The sequence below is a fragment of the Eleutherodactylus coqui genome, chromosome 12 (assembly GCF_035609145.1).
Source record: "Eleutherodactylus coqui strain aEleCoq1 chromosome 12, aEleCoq1.hap1, whole genome shotgun sequence".
Lineage (NCBI taxonomy): Eukaryota > Metazoa > Chordata > Amphibia > Anura > Eleutherodactylidae > Eleutherodactylus > Eleutherodactylus coqui.
In genome coordinates, this window is record NC_089848.1 from 72,809,843 (window position 1) to 72,830,443 (window position 20,601).

At 45.8% G+C, this 20,601-nt stretch overlaps 1 protein-coding gene across 1 annotated transcript in view; it reads left to right on the plus strand.

Moving 5' to 3' along the window:
- WNT3A (Wnt family member 3A) overlaps positions 1–4,063 on the plus strand; it is an 81,827-nt gene extending 77,764 nt beyond the window's left edge. Inside the window, exon 4 of the mRNA XM_066585557.1 lies at positions 1,434–4,063. Within this exon, the coding sequence (XP_066441654.1) occupies positions 1,434–1,913 (480 nt within the window). The 3' untranslated portion in view covers positions 1,914–4,063. The remainder of the gene's footprint in view (positions 1–1,433) is intronic.
- The last annotated feature ends 16,538 nt before the right edge of the window (positions 4,064–20,601 follow it).

Genomic DNA, 20,601 nt, shown 5'->3' on the forward strand with positions numbered 1-20,601 from the left:
GGACAGTGTATGATGCCTTGGGGTCAGGGGCGTAAAGGCTCGGGGCCCTGAAGCAAAACGTGAGCTCCCCCCCCCCCTCTATCTGTATCTGTACCCGTACCCATACCCATACCTAAACCATGCTGCACAGAGACATAGCTTGAAGCTTCTGGGCCCCAATGCAAAACCTGTAATAGGGCCCCCAACTATAATACTTTATTCATAGTACTGGGCTCCCTATATGGAGAAGAGAGGCCTTATGGGCCCCTAAGGCTCCTGGGCCCTGGTGCAACCGCATCCCCTATAGTTATGGCCCTGCTTGGGGTACTTTGATGTAATTTGTTTCAGTAGGGAAGACTTGGCTTAGGAACATTGAGAAACATTGGTCTAAACTACCTGAAACAGAATTATTACATCATCGTCTGTAGGATTTCTTTCTTAAACCTCCGATGACGTCCTGCACAATTCCAAGTAAAACCTAGACTGCTTTTACATGTAACGATTTGTCGTTCACACGAGCGAGTGATGATTGAGTGTTCATTCTTTTGCTTGTGCAGCCTGTTTGTGTAAGCAGATAAATCGATTGCTCATAAAATCATTCATTGGTTCACATTCACTGTATAAGTAAATGAGAACGAATAAATGATCAGTATTTGAACCGAATGATAAGCAAACGAACCAATGATGATTTTCATACTTGCATGAAATGAACGATAAGTGAACAAATTATGGCTCATTGTTCGATCATTGTGTAGCGGTTTCAGGCACTAGGTTGGTGCCTGAGGTGTAACAGCTGCAGGTCTGAAGAGTAGTCAGGGTAGAGCCAGGAGTCAGCTATAGGTGGTCTTGTGTCGAGGTACAAATGGAGTAGGCGGGTAGCGTAGTCAGAAGGAAAACCAGAAGTCAGTATCATAAGGTCTTGTGTTGCAATTCAAATGGAGGAGGTAGGTAGCGTTGTTAGAAGGGAAGCCAGAAGTCGGTATCAGGAAGGGCCAGGCTTTTATAGGAAGTCCAATTAGCAGGTAGGGTACAACCAAAACATGAACTGGATCAGAGGCACAGGAACAAGGCCAAGTTTCAGAAAGGGAACTGTCCAAGGGTTGGATAACTCAATGGAGAAAGCTGCTTACCAGAGCGCAGGAGGTCCCAGGTTCGATCCCCGATACATTGGCTGTGTGTATACTGAATGATTATCATTACAATTCGAACCATCCAGCGATTTTTTTTTTTTTTGGAACGATAATCGTTCCGTCTAAACGCACTTTTACATAAGAGTCATTGATAAAAATCTACCCGTCCAGAGAGTTTATGTTCTGATTTTGAAAACCTCCAATTCTAAAATAGAGTTTGAACAGCTTTGTAAGTTGTTAATTAATTCTTTCTCTGTATTGATGCATTAATTGTTAGTCATAATATGGATGGCTAAAGATCTTGTTTTTTTTTTTCTTTTACAGTCCATCACAGACCACAGACACCTCAAATGTAAATGTCATGGACTGTCTGGAAGCTGTGAGGTGAAAACATGTTGGTGGTCACAACCAGATTTTAGAATGATTGGAGACTATCTCAAGGACAAGTACGACAGTGCTTCTGAGATGGTTGTGGAGAAGCATCGTGAATCGCGCGGTTGGGTTGAGACCCTTCGTCCAAAATATACTTTCTTCAAGCCACCAACCGAGAGGGATCTCATTTACTACGAGAGCTCTCCCAACTTTTGTGAGCCTAACCCTGAGACTGGATCTTTTGGAACACGAGACAGGATATGCAATGTCACCTCTCATGGGATAGATGGGTGCGATCTTTTGTGCTGTGGACGAGGACACAACACAAGGACTGAGAAAAGAAAAGAAAAATGTCATTGCATCTTTCATTGGTGTTGCTATGTCAGCTGTCAGGAATGCATAAGGGTCTATGACGTCCACACATGCAAATAAATAAGGATTCATTGATAAGACTTCTTCCAAACCATAAACTGAAGACTGTGTTGTCCAGGTTTGGCTCAGTGAGTCCTTTCAATATGACAGAGACCTTAAAACTGTTTGACTTAGTGTCCTACAGCGTCTTGGAAGGCTCAAGATGCCCCTGGAGAGTAGCCTTTCACTTAAGTGGAAATATTTTGAAACTCATTGTTGATACGCAATGCTGATCAATACAAGCGTTCTAACAAGTTACCATGAAGCGGAACGTAGATGTAATATCACATCAGAATCTACTTTCAACTGGTAGTTACGGTTTATTAGAAAAGGTTCAACCCTGATGGATAAGAGTGGAGTCTATGAATTTAACATTCCAGATCCAATTTTTCTACTGTAGCACAAAAACACTGCCTGTCTTCTATAATGCCGAGAACATGTTACAATCTCTAGAAGTAGATAAAGCATGTTTGAATGATACAGCCATGTTCTGCCTAAGCTGCCATATTTGTATCCTAATTATAACACGACGGTCCGTCTCCCATGGGCGGGAAGTTCTGCTGAGTAGAGACACATATGTTGCAGACAGTCAGGTACATCCAGCCTACATAAGAGAATTTCCAAATCATTGAGTAAAGCTGGCAATAGACATAATCATGAAATATCACAAGCCAACATTTTTCATGGCTATGGCCATTCTAAGAGGGCAGGCATGTAGTATTTTTGCATGCAAATGGCTCTCCATCCTTACAAAATTAATTTTGTTGCATTGAAATACTAACATGGTCATTGTGGAGAGTAAAGTGTCCTTAATGGCTATTGGCCAAGTAAAATGGTAAATCACATCCAGAAATGTTCCAACTAATGGAACTAATTGGGCCCATTTGGTATCATAGACACTGTTGGTCACATCAGGCAAAGTTCTCCTGTTGTCAATGCCAGACAACTTGTCTCCTGAGCAATAACCGGATAGTTATAGTGAAATCTGCACTTAACAAGCTCAGCTACTTTTCATTATATTCTCCTTCCACCAGACTAGATAATACCAATGCTCTGACAACATGAGTGCGCTGTATCTCCAATACCAAAACCTTCATCAGTCTTGTGTGGTCCCTCTTGACAGTACTACATCTATGTGTTTTTTTCATCACCTCATCCTTCTCTTCTTTGTCTTCTTCTGCTGTTTCTGGTTTAGCACCTAATTTCATAGCCTCTCCATTGAATGCGTGCAATGGATGAACCTAATGGTTTAAAAAAAAGTATTTAAAACTTTCTTGCTATAGATTTCGACCCATGTTTAATTGTAGCAAGCCAAAAAAGTCTACTCCAACATAGTGATGAGGAATCGATTGTGGCTGATATGACCAGAACTGGAGGGCATGGACGGATGCCAAGGGGGAAGGTTTGGTTGGAACGCAGAAAGCACTAATCAAAATGGTTTCTTCTTCCCTTACAATGCTGCTATCCACCTTATAATAACTATACAAATATATTTGTTTTCTTTCTATGAAAGAAATTGTTTAGATGATAGTTTTTTAAGATAAAAAAAATAAGATGTGAAGTTTTGTACTAATTCATCTTCCGATAATTTTTTTGTTGCAGTTTATAGAAAGGTCTTAAATTCACTGGAGAACAGGGAGCGTATTAATAGGAGAGTGTAATAGGCAGCGTGTAGTTGGCTCTTCAAGGACCAGCAAGAACTTAATGATAGACCAAGATCTGGAAGATCTTGGTGACATGTTAAAGAACGTCAAAGATTCCACGTCTTGGAGACAACGAAATCACCTGAGTCCTTGACAAATGAAAAGAAGTTCTTGACAACAGATGAAAAAAAGTCAATGGTCTTGGTCAATGGATGTAAATCAGGTCAATGACCTGTGAGGATGGAGCTTGTCATCCATACATGACCATTCTGACAGCGAATGGTCATCAGATTGAGTTCACCACAACAACTCGTGTTCTACTTAACTGTTTTGTTCCAGCCGTGATTGAGAACCCAGCCTTTCACTGTAAACCTGTCGCCCTCCTTCTTCCATGATGCACGTGTAATGTGTAATATTACGATCCAAAGCTATGTACAAATTAGGTCATGACTTTTTTTTGTATTTCTTAAGTTGGATGATTTTTTTATGACTATTTATTTTATGAATAAATGTATATATTAGTGAGAGTATATATTTTCAGAGATAACTTGTCGGGACAGTGTTGTTATCGCTTTGCTACTGTTGTTGTGACCTCAAAGTCTTATTCTGGTTCCTACTGACAGCACATTAGTCATGGCGTTATGTTTATTACAATTGTGTTACCTGTAAATTGCTAGATGTGTTAACTCTATATTGATAATTAAATATGTATTAATTTTAAAAAATTCTCCAATGAAGTAAGCCACGTCTTTTCTTTACAACCCAAAAATTTAATCACAGTACATAAAGTGAGGAACTTTAGTGTGTTCATTAAAGGGAACCTGTTACGTTGGAAAAGCGCCATAGACTAAATTATGATGCTGTTCTGAGAGATAACAGGTAGCTGGGAAATATAATTTTTATACTTCTCTGCTCTCTTGTTCTCACACTGTTTCCTGCTGAAGGTCGCGAATGGTCTAAAACTCTGACTCTTTTTAGACCATTGGTACTGTCCCATAGAAGTCCACCCTTCTGCTCCATGGGAAGTGTCTGTCCTCCCTGAGCTCACCTTCGGACACCTATGTTATAGTTTGACAGGTATGCTACCCCAGTTAAACTTCTCACCCGCCAATGTCCTCAGAGCGGGTCTACGGAAGAGTATGTGCACAGCGATCTGAAAAGAGGCAGAAGTTAAGACCGCGAGTGATCCTCAGTGGGGAACGGAAGAGCGTGTGAGTTTAGAAATTACATTCTCCGACTCCCCATCACCTCCTGGAACAGCACCGTAACTTAGTTTATAGTGCTGTTCCAAGGTGACAGGGTCCCTTTAATGACGTAAATGAGCCAACCATGAGTGATAATATGTTCAGGATATCTAAACCTATCATGGGTGATGCTAAGACCAACATAGTAATACATATGTTGGAATGTTTCTTGAAAGTAACAATGTCTATAAAGCCCCTGAGCCTTCCCCCATCCTCCGTAATACTTAAATTGGTTGCACCAGAATTTCAAGTTATCCCCAAGTTATTCACAAGATCAGGGATAACTTGCTGATCGGTGGAGGTCTCACCACTGAGAGCCCTGCTGCTCCCGAAAACAGGACTCCTATGTCCCGCTCTTCTGTCACTGCAAGGGTAGGTTTTCCCCTCGCAGTGATGTCACTCTGAATGGAGCGCTGGCCGCACATGCATGGTCTGCGCTCCATTCATCTCAATAGGACTGATGGAAATACCTCAGGTATCTTGCCAGTCCCATTGAAAGTGAATAAAGTGCTGGTGTGCTTGCATGACCAGCACTTCATTCAGTCTCCTGCTCGCTGCAAGCAGTGCAATAACCCTGCAGTGAGAATGGGGAACATGGAACCCCCATTCTTGAGATTGGCAGAGGTCTTAGCAGTGAGACCCCCAGCGATCAGCAAGTTGTCCCTGATCCTATGCATACTGACCTCATACTGTATAGCACCTCACAATAGAAAATACGAAACATGCAGTAAAAAACTGAAGAATATCCCGGTCACATCAGAGAATCCCCTGGGAATACATCTATTAAAATTCTGCACACGCAGGAGAGCCTCAGGTACCTGCTTTTCCATTGATCCTGGAGTCCAGGTGTGCAGATCCAAGATCTTAAGTCTGGCTTCATCCGTTAGATCTACCTCCAGACACCGAAGATGAAGGAGGAGAAAAGCTTCAAGGAAACTCCTTACAGCTGGAGATAAGAGGAAGACTGGCTCAGCTGATAAAAACATGCGGGCTTTTGTGTCTCATTAGCCTCCCCAAAACACCTGCATGGTCCATATCACAGGTCGGCAAAACATCTAGGAGGGCTAGGTTATACCCATCCAAATTACCCGATGGACATCATAGAGGTGACCCTCTCTATAAGCCACAATGGAAAGCTTCTCTATAAGAATACCTCTCGGACTTCACACATTCTAGCATTACATGGACAACCGTTCATTTGATTAGCTGCCATAAAGTATTACATTTCCTCCATAGCGGCCTCTGCAGGGGAAATACCTGACTGGATGTGATTTTCCCAAGTGATCTCATCTGCTTTCTAGGGGGTGTCAGGAGTAGGACCAAGGACGATCCGCTGATTGAATCACAACTGCATCTTAAAGGAGTTGTCTCTGATAAGACAACCCATTTAAAGTATCGATTCTGAATAAAGTATCTAACCACCCAACAGCAAAAGTCATCATATGGTCTTTAAGTTACCCAAATGATACCATTAAACCATCCTATGATCTATAATAATACAGGACATTCTAACACTGAGTGTCTAGTAAAGCTTTAGTCTTCTTCCAACACACATTGCTACATTTTGATCAACAGGGGGTCAAAAATGAATTAACTGTCCCCTTGGGTCATAAAGTACACGTTAGACCTATGGAAGACAAGCCCGCCAATTTTGGCAGAACAGCTAAAAATTTACTGTATGGGGCAGTTCAATAGTCCCTTGGTACCCGCTCTTAGGAGAAAGAAGGATCAAGCATGTTGGATCTTAACATGCTGAATTATTTGTTCTCTGGAAGATACATTGCCACCAGAAATGTCTGGGTGCAGGTCAGACGTGTCCAGCAGCAGCTTCTTCGCCTGTCCAAATTACAAAAAGAGTTGTTGATACAGAGAATATTCAGATTGCCAGATTGGAGTCAGAAAGGTTTTTTTTTCCTTAAATGGGGAAAATTGGCTTCTACCTCATTGGGGGTTTTGTTTGCCTTCCTCTGGATCAACATTGGGGGGTAATAGGCTGAACTGTATGATCTGCAGCTCTGGTCATGTGATCACAGGTCCTTTACACAATATTATATAGTGCTGGCAGTCATCATCATTAACACCATCATTATCAATACCTGTGAATAAAGAAACAAGTTAGCACATATTTTAACATGTTATAACATTATATCAGTCTCAGTTGACCTCACTGAGAAAGAATAACAATCCAATGCGCAATAATGCAGTTAATGTCTGATACATATCTTGTAACCGGGGTTGCAGTACTTTTAGAAGTGGTTCTTAAAACTCACCCCTTACAGATACCAGATGTACAAGTATATTAGAGTGAAGCAGCCACTACATCCCGCCAGCTTGTCACTGAAAATTACGTATTGAAAACTTCTTCCCATTTTTGCACACTGTACCGCTGATTGAGGGTGAGCGCCGACAGAAACCTCTGCTGCTCCCCTGCCTCCACCAATCAGCTTACTCCTGGCCGTACATACCGCTGATTGAGGGTGAGCGCCGACAGAAACCGCTGCTGCTCCCCTGCCTCCACCAATCAGCTTACTCCTGGCCGTACATACCGCTGATTGAGGGTGAGCGCCGACAGAAACCTCTGCTGCTCCCCTGCCTCCACCAATCAGCTTACTCCTGGCCGTACATACCGCTGATTGATGGTGAACGCCAGCGGGAACGCTGCTGCTCCCCTGCCTCCACCAATCAGCTTACTCCTGGCCGTACATACTGCTGATTGATGGTGAGTGCCAGCGGGAGCTGCCGCTGCTCCCCTGCCTCCACCAATTACCTTTTTTCTGGCCATACATACCACTGATTGATGGTGAGCGCCGGCGGGAACTGCTCTCGCTCCCCCACTTCCACCAATCAGCTTACTCCCGCCAACCATGCCGCTGTTGCAGAGCTCCGCTGCTCCTGCTGCGGAAGAGAAAGGAGTTATAGTGGTCCTCTGTCGCCCTGTACTATCCCCTGCCCTGTCACCTTAAGTCCCTGAGTGAGTTCAAAATATTTTTTTCCCTATTTTCCTCCTCTAAAACCTGGGTGCGTCTTATCATCAGATGCGCCTTATAGAGCGAAAAATACGGTATATAAGCAAAAAATACGCTATTTATATAAGTCAAAGTTTAAAGGGATACTACAAATATTATTTTTTTTATTCATTATGTAACTACTCCCCTAGAGTATATAAGTCAGCTAGTATTACCTTGTTTAGATATTCCTTTCTCTCTGAAATTTTCTGAAGATTTCCGGAGTTCAGAACATCTGATCCTCTTGTGACCATTTGAGATTTACTTGCATTTATATTTTCTCAAGAAGTCACTTTTTCAGATACCAAAACTCCTGTTTGATATTACATGGACTATACCAAACAGCAGAGGCGTAACTTGAGCTCCTGGGCCCCAATGCAAAACCTGTAACGAGGCCCTCAACTATAATACTTTACTCATAGTACTGGGCTCCCTATATGGAGAAGAGAGGCCTTATGGGCCCCATAAGACTCCTGGGCCCGGGTGCAACCGCATCCCCTGCATCCTCTATAGTTACACCCCTGCCAAACAGGCTCTTCATGGGGTAGCGGTTTAATTACCGCCTATCACAGTTATCACACAATTATAATGAAGAAAGGGAGGGAAGGGATTTGTTTTTTGTATGGCGCCAACTTATTCCGCAGCGCTTTCAGGTAATTTATTTATTACCCCCCAGCAAGCTGGGTACTCATTTTACCGACCTGAGAAGGATATAAGGCTGTGTCAACCTTGAGCCGGCTACCTGAACCATGCGGGGATTGATCTTGCAACCTTCAGGTCGTGAGTGAGAGCTTAGAACTGCATTTCTGCTGCAGTAACACTCTGCACTGCACGGCCCCTGTGGAAGAAGATGACAGTTCATCTTCCCTGACTGTATTCTCACAAGGTGGATTTTGGCACTGATTACATGCTAAAATCCGTCCCAAATCTAAATTCCATTAATTTGAATGGCAATTCAGCTTTTTCTGTCACTGATTTCAAGTCATGCTATAGGAAAAAAAATTAAAGTTAATTTCACTTCTTAACGTGGATCCACTTAACAGTGTGTTTATGCCACAGTTATAGAGGCAGCATCCACACTAAAAAAAACCATGCCAGCTTCCAACATGTGAACATGCCCTTATGGTCTTTAGCTTAATTAGGTGAATATGGAAAGTAATGATAACTACATTGTCCTCCCAGCAGACGGAGATGGTACTGGCTCTAGCTTGACTTGTGATGTTGTACTGATGCATCATGGGATTCTAGTACAGCATAGAGAATGAGAAAGTTGGGAGCAATCTAAAATTAAGGGTGGCTTCATACGAGGCTATGCGCAAACACACTCGCCACAGAGCAGCGTATTTGTGCATAAACAAGGCTTGAGGAGGTATATTTGCGCATGTGTCAGCATATATTACTGTACTTTTTGCGCATGCAAGGCCCGTTTACACATGCGCGTGACGCACTCTTTTCATGGATTAGATGGCTATTTAAACCTAATGAGGTCCAGTTATGTTCTTTCCCCCACATTATGTGCAGTGTCACACCCTTCCCCTTGCGTATTTGCGCACCTCCCATAGACATCTATGGGACTTATGCTGCGCAAAAGCAGAGAGATAAAGCAGGTTGTACTTTATACCATGCATGCAAAACGCGCTCGTGAGAACAAACCAATGGAAATCTAAGGGTTCTATTCTGTGTGTTTAGCATGCAAACATTTTCCGCGCAAAAAAGCACAAACAAATACGCCCATATGAGGAAACCCTAAGATGGTGTCTGATAAATATGAGACAGGAGGCTGCAGTGCGTGTGAGTGCAGTATACATAGGGGTGTGGCACATAATCAGGCGAGGGGTGTAGGGTTGGAAAAATGTCTTTTCTCTGGAGCGGCCCTTTAATTTTTAGATCTGGAATGGACTGGACCAAGACTGCTCGCCTGCAAGTAATAATAATAATAAACTATTTCTTTAATTAATTATGCACTTGCAAATATGAACACCATCCTGAGCTGGCTAATATGTGGCACCGCACTGTAGTGGCCTGGAGTTAACGGAGCTCCTCCATAATGTAAGAATGCATTTTTCTCGTGCCCATGTGTTGTCAGTGTCTTTCATGTTGCATGAACATGATGTGTATTGCACTTCTGCAGCACTGAATGAGTTAACTGTCTGGTAATGCGAGGATGTCTGAGAAATGTATCTTGTTGTTTGTCACGTGATCGTGCTTTATATGTATGAATGCAAGGTGTTTGCAAGAGAGGCCGTTCCGGTCTGGCAGTCAGTCTGTGTAAGTCTGAGCTGCAAGTGAGCCACACAGACACCTTCAGCTCTGGGTGGCTAGGAATGGAAGTGGCTGAGAGGTATCCCCAGCATTCCCTGGGGCAGCTGTACCCAGGAGATGCCAGTGGTGTTCTAAACCACTGTTGAATGGAGAGCAAGTGGAACCACTATTGCAGTGTGGAGCGTCTGCCCAACATGAGTGTGACCGGTAGCGAGTTAGCGAGAGAGAGAAAGGAGTTTTGTACTGGGAACAGAGCCCTGCAGATAACTAGGACTGTAGATTCCTCTGTGCATCTGTGATTTCCTCCCTGTCGCACCACTTGGCAATTTTTGCACTAATTTACCTGCTGGCGTGAGTTGATATCGTTATTGGACTGTAAATAAGTTTCTGCAAGTAAAGAAGCAATGCCGACCGTTCCTGGCTTTGCTATTTAAACTAGCCCTGTGAGGGTGGATCATTTATTCCAACACCTGGATTCACCGCAGAGGAAGAAACAAAGGCATCACCCATAACAAGAGACTGTTAAGGTAAACAATGTATTGGATTACCCCTTTGAAAGGCCTTCCCTCGGTTCCTTGGCCGGGGCCCATGCTACCCTCAGGGTGGGGGATGGTAGAGCCCGTGACAAGTCTCAAACTGTACCCCACTGTCTCTAGGCTAAGGGTTCGCTCCTCAGACACTGCAGCACTATTTTCAGTCTACATCTTTGGTTTCCGAAAGTCTTAAGTAAGTTTAAATATTAAAGGAGATGTCCCGAGGCAGCAAGTGGGTCTGTACACTTCTGTATGGCCATATTAATGCACTTTGTAATGTACATTGTGCATTAATTATGAGCCATACAGAAGTTATAAAAAGTTTTATACTTACCTGCTCCGTTGCTGGCGTCCTCGTCTCCATGGTGCCGACTAATTTTCGCCCTCCGATGGCCAAATTAGCCGCGCTTGCGCAGTCCGGGTCTTCTCCTCTTCTCTATGGGGCTCCGTGTAGCTCCGTGTAGCTCCGCCCCGTCACGTGCCGATTCCAGCCAATCAGGAGGCTGGAATCGGCAATGGACCGCACAGAAGCCCTGCGGTCCATGAAGATAGAGGATCCCGGCGGCCATCTTCAGCAGGTGAGTATGAAGACGCCGGACCGCCGGGATTCAGGTAAGCGCTGTGCGGGTGGTTTTTTTAACCCCTGCATCGGGGTTGTCTCGCGCCGAACGGGGGGGGGGGGGTTTAAAAAAAAAAAAACCCGTTTCGGCGCGGGACATCTCCTTTAAGTTGTGAATTTTTCACAAGAACTTAAATTTCATCAAGAGAGGATTGGAGAAAAAAAATATTTTTAGAGAGAGGTTCATCTTAACCTTAACCCTTAAGGACCAGACACTTTTTAGGAATTTTACCCATGGTTGGTTTTACTGCCCTATTTTTTTTCCTAAATTATTTTTGCTGCATTTATTTTCCTGTGATATATATGGCTATTTTTTATATCTTTTTTCACTGACTTTTAATATCCAATTTTTTTAATTATTACTGATAAAATGCTAAAAAAAATTCTAATTTATAGTTGTTTAATTTTAAAATGAGTATATCCTTAGTCTGTCTGTTACCTTTTCACAGCTAAATCCCGGCTGTCGTTACCCACCTCAGACTGGCATAACTATAGGGGATGCAGGGGATGCGGTTGCACCCAGGTCCAGGAGCCTTAGAGGGCCCTTAAGGCCTTTCTTCTCCATATAGAGAGCCTAGTACTATGAATGGATCATGAGAGTTGGGGGCCCTGTTACAGGTTTTGCATTGGGGCCCAAGAGCTTCAAGTTACACCTCTGCCACCTCACCACCATTTTCAACCTCTCCCTGACCTCTGGTATTTTCCCCTACTCCTTCAAACACTCCATCATATCCCCCCTACTAAAGAAACTGACCCTTGACCCAACAAACGCTGCCAACTACCGACCCATCTCAAATCTCCCCTTCATCTCCAAATTATTAGAATGCCTAGTCTATTCTCACCTCAAATGCTTTCTCTCTGATAACTCCGTCCTCGACCCCCTCCAGTCTGGTTTCTGCCCTCTACACTCAACCAAAACCACCTTCACAAAAGTTTTAAACGACCTGATGATGGCAAAGTCGAGGGGCGACTACTCCCTACTAATTGTTCTTGACCTCTCCGCTGCGTTTGACACTGTCGACCATGACCTCCTTCTCACTATGCTCTGCTCTATTGGCCTAAAGGACACCGCTCTTTCATGGTTCTCCTCCTACCTCTCTGGCCACTTTTTGAGCATCGCCATCGCTGGCTCTATCTCCTTTCCACGTCCTCTCGCTGTCAGGGTCCCGCAGGGCTCGATCCTTGGTCCCCTCCTTTTCTCCATCTACACAGCCCCAATTGGACAAACCATTCACAAATTCGACCTCTAATATCACCTCTATGCTGACGACACCCAGTTATTCCCCCTTTTCCTGCGACATCTCTGCACCCTTCATCCAAAACATCACCGACTGTCTGTCTGCTGTCTCTAACACCATGTCCTCCCTCTTTCTCAAACTTAACCTCTCAAAAACTGACCTCCTTGTCTTTCCGCCCTCAACCAGCTAACCTGCCCCCCAACATCTCCATATCAGTATCTGGCACCACCATAACCCCCAGACAGCACGCAAGCTGCTTTGGAGTCTAACTGAACTCTGACATCTCATTTACCCCCCACATCCAATCTCTGGCTTTATCATGCCGCCTGCACCTCAGAAATATTGCTAAAATCCGATCGTTCCTCACCACAGACACGCTAAAGACACTCACTGTTGCCCTCATCCATTCCTGACTCAACTACTGCAACTCGCTGCTCATTGGCCTCCCCCGCACCAGACTCTCCCCTCTCGAATCCATACTAAATGTGGCAGCTATGCTCATTCTTCTATCCAGACATTTCTCAGACGCCTCTGCACTATGCCAGTTGCTACATTGGCTGCCCATCCACTACAAAATGAACTTTAAACTCCTTATCCTCACCCACAAAGCTCTCCATGGCGCTGCAGCACTGTACATCATTTCCCTTCTGTCCGTACACTACGCAGCCCGCACATTCTGATCTACTAACACACTCATACTAAATACCCCTCTCATATGAACCTCACATGCTCGCCTCCAGGACTTCACCAGAGCAACACTGATTCTCTGGAACACTTTATCGTAAGACATCTGGACAATCCCCAAAACACCCTAAAAATGCACCTCTTCAGGGAGGCATACCAAATCTCCTGACCTAGTCCCCCTGCCCCTCCCCATGGCTCCCCACACCTTCCACCCTGCCTATCGCATATGATCTCTACCCCTGTACCTCCTTACCGCCTCCACCCCTTTGTTTCAAACTGATTGTATACCACATGTAATTTGTTTTATTGTCTGTTTTCTGCCATGCCTGAAAGCACTGCGGAATAAGTTGACGGTATACAAATAAAAATTATTATTATTATAAACCGCTGAAGCGATAATTATGAAATTTGACAGGAAGATAGCTTGCATCTTGAGGAAGGACACAAGCAATGTTTTATCCCGAAAATTTATAGAATTCTCTATGGAGCATGACAAGACAGATTTATTTGGTGATGCGCAGGTGCACCTCCGCTGTGCCATGATGTGCAGCGAGGCAGAGGGGAAGGAGGTGAAGATCATAAGCTATGCCTACACAAATGGGCAGACACGTGAGGGCAGACGCTGTTGCCGCATGTACGCATTCCAAAAATACCAACGAATTTGCCTTTTCAATTCAAAAGGCTGTAATTCCCTCTAAAAATAGAATTTGCAATGACAATATAAGGGTTTAAGGGCAAACACTTAAAGTAGCAGGTGTACATTCAAAAAAAAAAAAAATTTCCTCATGGGCAACTGTATGTGCCGTGCTCACGTGTATGGAACCTTATATAAAACCTTTATATCCTAGCAAAAAATGACAAGACCAAAAACGTAGCATACAGAATGTGCTGACAGCATATTGCAGTTACATTCCTTTTTACTATCTCAACTTTTTTTACTTTTTAATATTCAACAAAGCATAGATTAGATTAAAACGTTTTGGATTGCAATTCCCATATTGCAACGGTTTGGTTAGTGTCGGCAATGGGTCATTTATGTATACATTTTAATTTTATTCTGCCATGTGATCACCCAGTTTCTTTCTTTAGTACATAGTTGTCATTGAGCGCTATGTAGCCTGGAAAGGAGTAGGCAGAAGCAGTTAAAAAACACTTCCCCTACGTGTCCTCGGCTGTGTCTGAAAGTCGAGGACCTGAACTGCTCCTGCTTGAGCAGAAGCTTTAATCCCGCGTCATACTTTTGCTATCGGCAAGGATTAAACCCCAGGACCAAGAGCTGTAAATTTACCGTGCTTAGTCCTTTAGGGGTTAACTAAATGGATTTTGGCTTCCCAAGAAATGTTTTTATATTGTCTGCAATACAGAAACAATAAACGGGAGAAGCAAAAATGACTGCAGTTGATATTGGATTGCGGTTTAGATTTAAGGATAGCTCTCTAAAGATATATAGATAGATAAATAGATAGATAGATAGATAGATAGATAGATAGATAGATAAATATATATATATATATATATATATATATATATATATATATATATATATATATATATATATATATATATATAACTGAAAAATTGAGAGTTGCTGAATGACATGTTGGGGATGTTTCCCAAATATCTCATTTTTTTTTCACCTTTACACTGAAAAACTAGGTCACTTTGGTGAATAGTGCAGTTCTCCTCTCCTGCGGGGGCTTTCTGATGCAGGTTTCCAGCAGTACCTCCTCCTTTATGTCCCAGCCAGCAGCCCTCTGCCGAACAAGGGGAGTTATTGCCGATTATTTTCTCCAAAACAAAAAGTTCCCTCCTCCTGCCCAGAGCTGGAGACCAAACCAAAGCTTTGCCAATTGGCTTCTTTACAGAAAAGACTTATTCAGCTTGTAAGGTTCCTTCTGAGTCAAATCAGGAAATCTGTGGTGAATTAAGCGGCTCAGTTAATTATTCCACTAGAAATTGGTGGAGGATTATTTGTTGGACAGAAGTGAGATGCTCTTTTCTTTCATTCAGTACAATGGAGGGGCTGAGATCCCCTGAAAACCTCGGCCTTACATTAACCCGCAGATTCCTGTATTATTGTCTGCCGGCCCATCCTCTCTATACATTGTGGAAGCTTAATTAATACTGTTTCTGCTTAGAATGGAGATGCCATTGTCTTTTGCCGGGCCATGATTCGCCTTGTGTGTTTTGTACAGCGTGGCACCGACCTCATACTTTCCATGAAGGGATTAGTACCTATTTAGACACATCAGCTGGATAGCACATTCAAGTGGGAGACTGAGGCCCGGTGGGAGAAATTGAGAAGCTCTTAATAGACTACGGCAAGACTTATTTGCACACATTCCTTGCAGGTCACTCATGTTCCATCCCGAATCCAATACACCTACTCAACCTAATGTTCTCTCCGCTAACAGCTTGTCTATGGGAACATCTGTCGTAAAGACAAGGACATGGCAAAACAAATTTCCTAAAAGATATACGGTATATATATATTTTTTTTTTTTTCATATTAGAATTATTCATATTTATACATAAACAAATCAGAAGATGCTGATTATTAGAGATGAGCGAACGTACTCGTCTGAGCTTGATACTCGTTCGAGTATTAGGGTGTTCGGGATGCTCGTTACTCGTAACGAGCACCACGCGATGTTCGAGTTACTTTCACTTTCATCTCTGAGACGTTAGCGCGCTTTTCTGGCCAATAGAAAGACAGGGAAGGCATTACAACTTCCCCCTGCGACGTTCAAGCCCTATACCACCCCCCTGCAGTGAGTGGCTGGCGAGATCAGGTGTCACCCGAGTATATAAATCGGCCCCTCCCGCGGCTCGCCACAGATGCATTCTGACAAAGATCAGGGTAAGTGCTGCTGATGCCAGAGCTGCTATAGGGAGAGCGTTAGGAGTGATTTTAGGCTTCAAGAACCCCAACGGTCCTTCTTAGGGCCACATCTGACCGTGTGCAGTACTGTTGAGGCTGCTTTTTGCAGTGTTGCACTTTTTTTTTTTGTTTTTGTATATCGGCCGTGCAGAGCATTGCGTCCTCAGTCTGCAGTCATTGTACAGAGTATAGGGCCAGTAATGGTGAGGCAGGGAAAGAGATATTCAGGCTATATAGGCAGTGGGATTTTTCCAAAAAATTGGGGAAAAATACTATATTTGGGCTGCCTGTGACCGTCTTCAGTTTACTGCGTGTCTGCTGGGGGTAGTAGTCCTAATTAATACGCAGCTAAGCGTTACAGCAGGCTGGCGCAAAATTGTTTCCTGGATCTGCTGTCTCTGTTACATCAGTGCCGTCATCCCGCCAGAGGGAAACAGTATACATAATATTATACGCTGCCTACAGTATCTATCTGCTGGGGGTAGTAGTCCTAATTAATACGCAGCTAAGCGTTACAGCAGGCTGGAGCAAAATTGTTTCCTGGATCTGCTGTCTCTGTTACATCAGTGCCGTCATCCCGCCAGAGGAAAACAGTATACATAATATTATACGCTGCCTACAGTATCTATCTGCTGGGGGTAGTAGTCCTAATTAATACACAGCTAAGCGTTACAGCAGGCTGGGCAAAATTGTTTCCTGGATCTGCTGTCTCTGTTACATCAGCGCCGTCATCCCGCCAGAGGGAAACAGTATACATAATATTATACGCTGCCTACAGTATCTGTCTGCTGGGGGTAGTAGTCCTAATTAATACGCAGCTAAGCGGTACAGCAGGCTTGCGCAAAATTGTTTCCTGGATCTGCTGTCTCTGTTACATCAGCGCTGTCATCCCGCCAGAGGGAAACAGTATACATAATATTATACGCTGCCTACAGTATCTATCTGCTGGGGGTAGTAGTCCTAATTAATATGCAGCTAAGCGTTACAGCAGGCTGGCCAAATTGTTTCCTGGATCTGCTGTCTCTGTTACATCAGCGCTGTCATCCCGCCAGAGGGAAACAGTATACATAATATTATACGCTGCCTACAGTATCTATCTGCTGGGGGTAGTAGTCCCAATTAATACGCAGCTAAGCGTTACAGCAGGCTTGCGCAAAATTGTTTCCTGGATATGCTGTCTCTGTTACATCAGCGCCGTCATCCTGCCAGAGGGAAACAGTATACATAATATTATACGCTGCCTACAGTATCTATCTGCTGGGGGTAGTAGTCCTAATTAATACGCAGCTAAGCGTTACAGCAGGCTTGCGCAAAATTGTTTTCTGGATCTGCTGTCTCTGTTACATCAGCGCCCTCATCCCGCCAGAGGGAAACAGTATACATAATATTATACGCTGCCTACAGTATCTATCTGCTGCGGGTAGTAGTCCTAATTAATACACAGCTAAGCGTTACAGCAGGCTGGCGCAAAATTGTTTCCTGGATCTGCTGTGTGTTCCGTAAGGGAAGTCAGCCTCCAAGCACAGGCCAATAAGCGGCACATTTAATTACAGCGTTCTGTTTCTGCACTACTGGTAATACAGCATGCTGATGGGTAGGGGTAGGCCTAGAGGACGTGGACGCGGGCGAGGACGTGGAGGCCCAAGTCAGGGTGTGGGCACAGGCCGAGCTCCTGATCCAGGTGTATCGCAGCCGACTGCTGCGGGATTAGGAGAGAGGCACGTTTCTGGCATCCCCACATTCATCTCACAATTAATGGGTCCACGCGGTAGACCTTTATTAGAAAATGAGCAGTGTGAGCAGGTCCTGTCGTGGATGGCAGAAAGTGCATCCAGCAATCTATCGACCACCCAGAATTCTGCGCCGTCCACTGCTGCAACTCTGAATCCTCTGGCTGCTGCTCCTCCTTCCTCCCAGCCTCCTCACTCCATTACAATGACACATTCTGAGAAGCAGGCAGACTCCCAGGAACTGTTCTCGGGGCCCTGCCCAGAATGGGCAGCAATGGTTCCGAATCCTCTCCCACTGGGGGAGTTTGTCATGACCGATGCCCAACCTTTGGAAAGTTCCCGGGGTCCGGGGGATGAGGCTGGGGACTTCCGGCAACTGTCTCAAGAGCTTTCAGTGGGTGAGGAGGACGATGACGATGAGACACAGTTGTCTATCACTCAGGTAGTAGTAATTGGAGTAAGTCTGAGGGAGGAGCGCACAGAGGATTCGGAGGAAGAGCAGCAGGACGATGAGGTGACTGACCCCACCTGGTTTGCTACGCCTACTGAGGACAGGTCTTCAGAGGGGGAGGCAAGTGCAGCAGCAGGGCAGGTTGGAAGAGGCAGTGCGGTGGCCAGGGGTAGAGGCAGGGCCAGACCGAATGATCCACCAACTGTTTCCCAAAGCGCCCCCTCGCGCCATGCCACCCTGCAGAGGCCGAGGTGCTCAAAGGTCTTGCAGTTTTTCACTGAGATTGCAGACGACCGACGAACAGTGGTGTGCAACCTTTGTCGCGCCAAGATCAGCCGGGGAGCCACCACCACCAGCCTCACCACCACCAGCATGCGCAGACATATGATGGCCAAGCACCCCACAAGGTGGGATGAAGGCCATTCACCACCTCCGGTTTGCACCGCTGCCTCTCCCCCTGTGCCCCAACCTGCCACTGAGATCCAACCCCCCTCTCAGGACACAGGCACTACCGTCTCCTGGCCTGCACCCACACCTCCGCTGTGCTCGGCCCCATCCACCAATGTCTCTCAGCGCACCGTCCAGCTGTCGCTAGCGCAAGTGTTAGAGCGCAAGCGCAACTACGCCGCCACGCACCCGTACGCTCAAGCGTTAAACGTGCACATAGCCAAATTTATCAGCCTGGAGATGCTGCCGTATAGGGTTGTGGAAACGGAGGCTTTCAAAGGTATGATGGCGGCCGCGGCCCCGCGCTACTCAGTTCCCAGTCGCCACTACTTTTCCCGATGTGCCGTCCCAGCCCTGCACGACCACGTCTCCCGCAACATTGTACGCGCCCTCACCAATGCGGTTACTGGCAAGGTCCACTTAACAACGGACACGTGGACAAGCACAGGCGGGCAGGGCCACTATATCTCCCTGACGGCACATTGGGTGAATTTAGTGGAGGCTGGGACAGAGTCAGAGCCTGGGACCGCTCACGTCCTACCCACCCCCAGAATTGCGGGCACCAGCTCGGTGGTGGTATCTGCGGCGGTGTATGCTTCCTCCACTAAACCACCCTCCTCCTCCTCCTACGTAACCTCTGTCTCGCAATCAAGATGTGTCAGCAGCACGTCGCCAGCAGTCGTGGCAGCACAGCGGTGGGCAAGCGTCAGCAGGCCATGCTGAAACTACTCAGCTTAGGAGAGAAGAGGCACACGACCCACGAACTGCTGCAGGGTCTGACAGAGCAGACTGACCGCTGGCTTGCGCCGCTGAGCCTCCAACCGGGCATGGTCATGTGTGACAACGGCCGTAACCTGGTGGCGGCTCTGCAGCTCGGCAGCCTCACGCACGTGCCATGCCTGGCCCACGTCTTTAATTTGGTGGTTCAGCGCTTTCTGAAAAGCTACCCACGCTTGTCAGACCTGCTCGAAAAGGTGCGCCGGCTCTGCGCACATTTCCGCAAGTCCCACACGGACGCTGCCACCCTGCGCACCCTGCAACATCGGTTTCATCTGCCAGTGCACCGACTGCTGTGTGCGACGTGCCCACACGGTGGAACTCAACGCTCCACATATTGGCCAGGCTCTATGAGCAGCGTAGAGCTATAATGGAATACCAACTCCAACATGGGTGGCGCAGTGGGAGTCAGCCTCCTCAATTCTTTACAGAAGAGTGGGCCTGGTTGGCAGACATCTGCCAGGTCCTTGGAAACTTTGAGGAGTCTACCCAGATGGTGAGCGGCGATGCTGCAATCATTAGCGTCACCATTCCTCTGCTATGCCTCTTGAGAAGTTCCCTGCAAAGCATAAAGGCAGACGCTTTGCGCTCGGAAACAGAGCCGGGGGAAGACAGTATGTCGCTGGATAGTCAGAGCACCCTCCTGTCTATATCTCAGCGCGTTGAGGAGGAGGAGGAGGAGGAGGAGGAGGAGGTGGAGGAGCATGAGGAGGAGGGGGAAGAGACAGCTTGGCCCACTGCTGAGGGTACTCATGCTGCTTGCCTGTCATCCTTTCAGTGTGTATGGCCTGAGGAGGAGGAGGAGGAGGAGGATCCTGAAAGTGATCTTCCTAGTGAGGACAGCCATGTGTTGCGTACAGGTACCCTGGCACACATGGCTGACTTCATGTTAGGATGCCTTTCTCGTGACCCTCGCGTTGCATGCATTCTGGCCACTACGGATTACTGGGTGTACACACTGCTCGACCCATGGTATAAGGAGAACCTTTCCACTCTCATACCCGAAGAGGAAAGGGGTTCGAGAGTGATGCTATACCACAGGACCCTGGCGGACAAACTGATGGTAACATTCCCATCCGACAGCGCTAGTGGCCGAAGGCGTAGTTCCGAGGGCCAGGTAGCAGGGGAGGCGCAGAGATCAGGCAGCATGTACAGCACAGGCAGGGGAACACTCTCTAAGGCCTTTGACAGCTTT